This window comes from Semicossyphus pulcher, unplaced genomic scaffold (genome assembly GCF_022749685.1).
Source record: "Semicossyphus pulcher isolate SPU_LCO1_2020_fin unplaced genomic scaffold, fSemPul1.0.p SCAF_8, whole genome shotgun sequence".
Classification (NCBI taxonomy): Eukaryota; Metazoa; Chordata; class Actinopteri; order Labriformes; family Labridae; genus Semicossyphus; species Semicossyphus pulcher.
This window is the reverse complement of record NW_027211759.1, coordinates 3,051,218-3,058,618: the sequence shown is the minus strand read 5'-3', so window position 1 is coordinate 3,058,618 and position 7,401 is coordinate 3,051,218. Positions and strand designations below refer to the sequence as shown.

General features: G+C 41.5%; 1 protein-coding gene across 1 annotated transcript; it reads right to left on the bottom strand.

Annotated features, from left to right (window-relative positions):
- Nucleotides 1-2,976: 2,976 nt before the first annotated feature.
- lmod2a (leiomodin 2 (cardiac) a) lies at nt 2,977-6,672 on the bottom strand. The gene is made up of 3 exons (XM_069686920.1): nt 6,260-6,672; nt 4,083-5,294; nt 2,977-3,101 (listed from the first exon to the last, which is right to left on the bottom strand). The coding sequence occupies exons 1-3, from the start codon at nt 6,524-6,526 to the stop codon at nt 3,081-3,083; spliced, it is 1,500 nt and encodes a 499-aa protein (XP_069543021.1). The 5' UTR covers nt 6,527-6,672; the 3' UTR covers nt 2,977-3,080.
- Between the last annotated feature and the right edge of the window lie 729 nt (nt 6,673-7,401).

Below are 7,401 nucleotides of genomic sequence, written 5' to 3'. Positions count from 1 at the left end.
AATTGTCTAACACTTAATAATTTTCTCTATCCAGGTGGTAGAAGATTATAATCACAAGAACTGCATGAAGTAAATTATAGCAACAGAAGCAGGTACTCTGTTTATTTACTGAAAGTTACTGAAGCAGGTAAGTCTTGAAAATAAACTCGATTTGCAAAACTCTTTTCGCACAATTTGAAAGGTGAAAAAAATTCAGGTTTCATAATATTTTGGCTCAATCAATGATATTTTCCTGAACCTGACCAAATCTGAAACCGTCAACCGTTTGGTTTGGTTTACTCATCAGTTTCACGTTACCATTTAGCTTTAACTAAATGCTCTTGTAAATGTAAATTCTACTTTGTTTAAATTGAATATGTCTGGCTCTATCACCATGCGGTAGTTAATGACCGCTCGTTATTTGTTTTTTAGTCATCAGCTGGTTATTAAATCCATAAATGGCTGTCTAAAGACATTCATGGTCCCCAGAGGATGAATCCTAATCATGTCAGTAATCCTCTGACTTTGCCTGTAGAAATGTTGTATGAATGATCTCAACATTGAGCCCGCATACCTTTTTTTTGCAATAACAGCAGGTAAAAATTTAAATAAACCTGCAAAACCAAAAGAATAACATCAGTCACACTTACGCTAATGTTTAGTGCTAAGTAGAAAATGTTAGCATTCAAATGTGCTGTGCTAAAATGGTAAAGTTATACTAACCAGACATTATGGTGAAGTTTAAATGTTCCCGACGGCCAGTTTGACCTGCAAATAGTAGTCAATAAGTTATAATGTTAAATACAACAGTCAGAAGTGCATTGTCACTGTGGGTATGTTAGCCTGTTAACGTTAGCTGTAAGCAAAACTGTCTCACTGCTAGCATTCTACAGTCTTGATACTTAAGTACTGCTCGCATTACACTTATGAAGCATAAATATAAGTAAAAAGAGACAGTGAGAAGTGCATTGTCACTGAGTATGTTAGCATGCTAACTTTAGCTCAAAGCACAACCGTGTCTCTGCTAGCAGTCTACGGCCTCTTTGCGTTCTCTCTGAATGGTTGTTTAACAAGTACATTTTAACAATGACACTTATGAACTGCTCGCATAACACTAAGGAAGCATAACTAAGTAAAAAGGCCCTTTATGTTATAAGTAGGCTAATACAGTGAGTACAGTATCAGTAAGGGACAGCAGGGAACTCCTCAGACATCTTACAGCGTCTCTCAGCGCTATAAGTGGAGGATTTCATTTTCCTCCAATTAAACTTCAGTCTAACATTTAGGTGGCATTTTATAAGAGATGTGAAGTGTTGTAATGAGGGGTCACACACTGAGACGTAAATCCCCTCCCACGCCTCCCGGAGGGGAGTCCATATTTACTCTGAACAGCTGTTTAATGAACCTCAGTGACTCTGTGTGTAAGCAGACGGGATTATAGAGTGAGTCACATTCAGACGGATTGATCTGCCAGCTGTTATCACATCCAACCTATTTTTATATTTCAGGACAGAATACAAAACCCCACAACTCTTTCTTGAATGATCAGAATCATTCTATTTTTCTAAATTAATATTTTTAGCATTTATTTTAAAGTTTGTAACACTAAAAAACCTACAGCCATACCACTGTTACTCTGATAAACTAAACTGTTGAAACGATGACAAATGCAGCCACTTTGAATGCTATCAGACCGTTAAATGGTCCACTATCAGCTGTTTTCTACCTTTAAAATACTTGAGATAGGGGCAGCTGCACCTTCCTGTTATTATCATCACATCCGCAGCGACAGGGCTTGACCCGTCCTTCACCCCCGACCTTGCAGTCAAACATGACATCAGTTTTTCATCTGCCTTTTTTATTTTTTTTAACAATGAAGACACCAACTCCCATGATCCCACGCTACTTTACGATGTCATCAATCTAAATCCTTTTGTTATTGTTTTGGTTCAGAGACCCCTAGTGTAACATAATCAGCTGTAGTGTACACCGTGAGGAACAAATCATCTGTCACTTACAGTGCAAACTTGTCTGCGTGTGTGTTGATGGACATAAGAAGCAGCTGCAGTCAGCTCACGTTACATCTCTGTGTGAGTTTGTGGTGGAGTTTAATCCCTCTGTGAGCCGTCTTTATTGGACAACACATTGAGTTGACCCTACGCGCAGGTCACCAACATGTGAAGCTGTTTATGAAATGTGATAGTGTCTTTAAGAGGTGTAACAAAAAGAGTCTTTTTTTTTAATAACACATTGTTTTGGGATAAAAGTCAGATAATACCTGTAAAACATGTAAACAGAAACTTTCTATAAGCTTAGAGTTGAGTTCAGATAACCAAAGTATGCCTTACATTACAATTTCAGTACATCTATTAGTAAGTCCAGGTTTGCTAGCATATCTCATAGAAAATGTTTACATAAATGAATAGTTTTCTGACTGAAGAGATTAAATCCTAAAATGAACCCCAAGAGGAGCAGCCTTTCTGACCAAAAACGTATCATGAAACTAAATCAATTAAGATGCTTTCTTATTAAAACTGCAGGAAACTACAAATAAGCAACTGACATTAAACAGCAGCCTTCATGTAACCTCTGCTAGTCGTTGAATTCTCCAAACAAAGGGGCCATAAAAAAAGAACAAAAACACCAAGCTTCTTATTGTACCAACGTACAAATGTCCCAGGAGAACCTGAAGCACACACTAGCCTTTGAAGCTGATGTCATTTAAATATTTCCAAAGTGTATTCATCCATAAAACATGTCAGAAGAAATCTTAAACCGGCAGAATAGACACTTATTAAAACCATTGTTTGTGTCTGTATCAAAGAAAGGACTGTTATAAAACATTTTTAAGAGTTCAGTTTAAAAAAAACAAAAAAAAGAACACTGAGTCAGAACATAAACTTTATTTGTCCACACATCAATATTCAAAGTATGGTATTAAACAATAAAATCAGAAACACACAGTGAAATGCAGTGTGCTGCTACAATGTGTGATAAATTAAAATAGAGTTAAAAAGTGACATTTGTGTGAGTTAAAAAGGAAACATTTCAATACAAAGTGAGAACAGTTCAGGTGTTAATCAGCAGGTGAGTGGCCAGCGTCAGGCCAGGGTCGGATCCACCTGAAACGACAAACATTGCACGTTAAGTCACTTTACAATTTACTGCCTTTACTTTGAGTTACTGACTTAATGATTTGAGATTGTTCAATGGTATGAACCTATCGTGTGATTAAATCTTGATACCATAGATGTCTCTTAATATCTTGTAACAGCCCATTCTAACTTCCAAATCAAATATGGTTGCTTGTTCAGTGGCATAATGCTTCAAAGTACGACGCTGTAGGTACACCTGTAGCATCATTTCTGGATGCTGTCCTATAGCCTATTGTTTAACGATGACGAGAAGGCTACAAAGACCACGAAACTCTGCTTGGGGGCGAGAGATGGGTGAAACAAAAACAAGACTTTGATCCAGGACTACTGGGATTTGATTCCCGTGTGAAACCTTAAGACAGTGTTCGCTTCTTTTAAGACGTTGACTTCTTCTTAAGTTACGTGATATTCCTCTGGATGTTGGATTATCTATTATCGCTATCTTGACCAAAAGTTACTCACCTAACATCTGGTTACGTTACCTTAAGTTACATAAAATACGTATCATAGTAACATGCAGTTGGTGCATAATCATAACCAAATTGTGATGGTTAACATAAACCACATGTAAACTAATAACGTGCTATCGCAAACTTGACCGCTTTGAGTCTAACTTACACTTGAGTGGTTCCCGAGTCTTCATATTTCATTGTGTTTGTGTTTAAAGCTCTGTACGTCATGGAAATCAGCCTCTCATCAGCCCTTTTGCCAGCAGCTCTCTGTGCTATCAGTCTTATCAAACAAGAGTGAAGAAGTCAAACTATTTATATCCTGACAGAGAGCCGGGCAATTCTTAGAGTGACAGAGGCTGTCGTCTAATGACAGCAGGCGTTCACACTCAGGAGGCTCTAATGGCTTTTGGAGGCATCATATATCTGATGCTTCACTCAAGCAAAACAAAATTCCTTCAAACAGATCTGTCAGCGACAGCCTAACAGGGAGTCTTACCCTTTTTAAAGACATGATGCTGCTCCCCCGGATTGCCGCCATCAGGTCATCACGGCTTGACCTCTGAGGCAGAGGCAGGCGTGACGGCTCATCTCGTCTCTTCTGGGGTGACGGCTTCAAGGAGTTCTTCAGGTCTTTGAGAATATCTGCGCTCTCCTTTTCGTTGGCACCATTCTTGAGCTTCTTTGACTTTGGTTTCTTTTGGTTTGCCTGACTTTTCGTGATGTTCGAGCCTTCGTGCTGTTTGACCATTTCAGCGATCTTTCTTGTCGGCGGGTCTTGAGATGGAGGAGGAGGATTTCTGTTCTGATTTTCAACCTTCTTTGAAGAGTGTGATGGTTTCTTTGGTGGTTTGTTTTCTGCAGATGAACCAGAACCTTGTCCTGACACCTCTGGAGGACTCTGGTCCTTCTTCTGTTGGAGCCTCATCTGTCGGTGTTGGTCCTGGTTGCGCGTCAGGATGCTGGTCGCTGTCATCCTTGGGCCTGGGAGATCAAACTGGTACCCGAGCTTGAGCAGAGTTGTGTTCTCCCTTAGCAGCTGGACCATCTCCATCTCCACCTTCCCACCACAGATATGCCTCTGGTTGTGGAATCGAAGCTCAACTAGCGTCCAGTTGTGCTGCAGCGCCGCCAGCAGGGCCAAGATGCCCTGACCAGACACAAAGTTGGACTCAATGTTCAGGTTTGTGATAGAGTGGTTTTCACAGAGCATCTTGGAGATAGCAAAGGCAACCCGGTCGTCTGCGTGGGTATTTGCAAGGCTGAAAACGTGGACATGAGTGTTGGTGCAAAGGGCCTCTGCGAAACGAAGCAAGGTGTCCTGGGAAATGTCTTCGATGTTGTTGAGGTTGACATCGGTCATGGTCGCATCGTCACACAGGATCTGATCCAGAGTTTCAGCTATGACAGTCGGGTTCCCGCTCGGCCTGTCAGAGTTTCCGTTCATGTTTTGGTTTGTGGTTTCCGTCCTCTTTGTTTCACACCTCAAGCCTTTTGACGGACCATTCTTCTGTGGACATTTACTCCTGATCGGAGCCTCTTTTTTACACCCATCTTTCTTTTCATCTTCCTTTGCATTACTTTTGCCTAACACAGCCTGAGCTTTCTTCCCCTTTGGTAACATCTTCTTCCGGTCGCTGTCAAGAGTCTTGCTTGAGACGCTGGTTGTTACTGTCACTCGATCCCCGATGATCTTATCTGAGCGACCCTCCTGCATACGATAACAGGACAGAAAATTAGGTCGAACCCTGACATTCTCCAGCCTTTGACTTTTAATTAAGAAGCCTCTCCCACACTGGCAGACAGTCATTAAAGCTGGCATTTCTCACAGTCTTTATTTTTAGACTGTTTTTCCAGCAACACGTTTAAGTACACTCGATACATGTGACTTTCTACATCATCAAAGACTTATTATCAAAACCACTTTGAACTTTGGCCAACTTAAAATTGTCATTTGCACATTAATACAGTAATGACAACAAGGGACACTATATTTCTAGCACCAACTGTGTACTCTAGTTATCTATTAAGTTTTATTCGAATGACTATTATATATAATGTGAGAGACAACATTACTAAAATATAAACAGCTTTTGCATGTTCTCCCTGTGTCTGCGTGGATCATCTCCTGGTACGCATTCTCCCACTGTCCAAAGACATGCTTGTTAGGTTAATTTGTGACTCTAAACTGCCTGTAGGTGTAAATGTGAGTTTGAGTGCTTGTTTGTCTGTCGGCCCTGTGATTGATTGACAACCTGTCTGGGGTGTACCCCATCTCTCGCCCAATGACAGTTGGTATAAGTTCCAGCCCTCCCGCAACCCTCAGATAATGGACGGATGAAGCCAAAGAAGATATTCTGACTTTTAGTGCCAAGTACCGAACCCTCACTAGGACATCATCAGGGTCATGTTTTCTTCCAGAGCCACATTTTAGAGAAGTTTTCACACGATGAATCTAAACAACCATGACAACTGAACTGATCTCTGTTGGAGTGTTTGTTTAATTGTTACAAGTCCTGTCAGGTCTTTACTACGAATGACATTTTTGAAAATCAAACTAAGAAAATGAAACATGGACGTCATGCAAAGCAACATACATTTGGCAGCTCCTTGAATATCAGATGCTGTAGCATTCTTTAAGGTGCCAACTAAGAGAGTATCGATGTTGCCTCTTACCTGTCCTGTGCTGGACTCCATCCTCTCGTCCTGCGGCAGCTTCTTGTTCTCATCCTCCCAGTACTTCCGCAGAGCATCCCTATCAAAGCTTGCCGTTGGGGTTTTGGCAGTCTGGTCTTTCTGCCTCAGGCCAATTGGGATGTTGTCGTCCATAACAGCCAGCTCCCTCTCCAGCTCCTGGAGTTCCTCAGAGGACAGAGTAGCCAACAGCTTGTCTTCATCCACCTCCTCGTACTTCAGCTCTCTGCGGTACCCCAAGGTACTCATGGCTCTGCACCTGTTTTAGGACTCTAAGAATACCTAAATTTTTATCTTCAACTCTTCTGCTGCCACTATTACTTTCTTGTGTACTTGATTAAATATTCACAAAGTTGTTTTGGCTTTCCTTCTTGAATCTTGTTTGCTCACTGACTTCTCGGCCATCAGATTTCTTTAGATCAGGGATGCTGTGGACGAATGGAGACGATCAGAGAGTCCTTTTTCATCTACTGTTCCCAGCTGCCAGAGGAGCCTGGTGGGGAGAAAGGGGAGGGCCACCATGCCACTGATGGTCCTGTCTTTTTTTAGGGCGTTAGATGGGGGGTCAATGAGATGGGCTTACTGCAGGAATGTGAGCCCTCTGAGTGGCCTGTGCTGAGAGATTATCAGCGACTCGTGCCTATAAAGACACTGAGGGAACAAAATGCTGTGGGGATGCATCAGAGATGAAGCTGTGCACGGTTATGTAATGTGTCGGGACATACAAACAAGCCGTGGTTGTAGTGTTGTCGGGGAAACACTTGTTCTCTCAGAGGATTGTGGGACTGTGTGTAGTAAAGCTCTGGCTCGCACGGAGGGGAACTAATGTTGTTTACAACAGAACACAACCGCTCTCAGCCAGGACAGATTGACTTGTAAGATTCATCTCAGAATATTACATATCAAGTTCAACCAAACACAGACAACACAACTAAACATGGACACAAACAAACGTACACTACGACCAAATATGGATGGCTCAACCGAATACATACGACACAACCAAATATTGACAACACCAAGTACAGGCAGACAAATGATGATCGCTCCAGATCAACTAGAGAGCGGTCCTTGAGTTGAGATTGTTTTGTCACCTGCTGGTTCAGGCTCAAAAATTTGCAATG

Coding starts and splice junctions, on each gene's coding strand:
- lmod2a (XM_069686920.1), bottom strand. CDS start 6,526: ATGAGTACCTTGGGGTACCGCAGAGAGCTGAAGTACGAGGAGGTGGAT. Junction 5,295..6,259: donor TGGAGTCCAGCACAGGACAG/GTAAGAGGCAAC, acceptor TATCGTATGCAG/GAGGGTCGCTCAGATAAGAT. Junction 3,102..4,082: donor GCATCATGTCTTTAAAAAGG/GTAAGACTCCCT, acceptor TTGTCGTTTCAG/GTGGATCCGACCCTGGCCTG.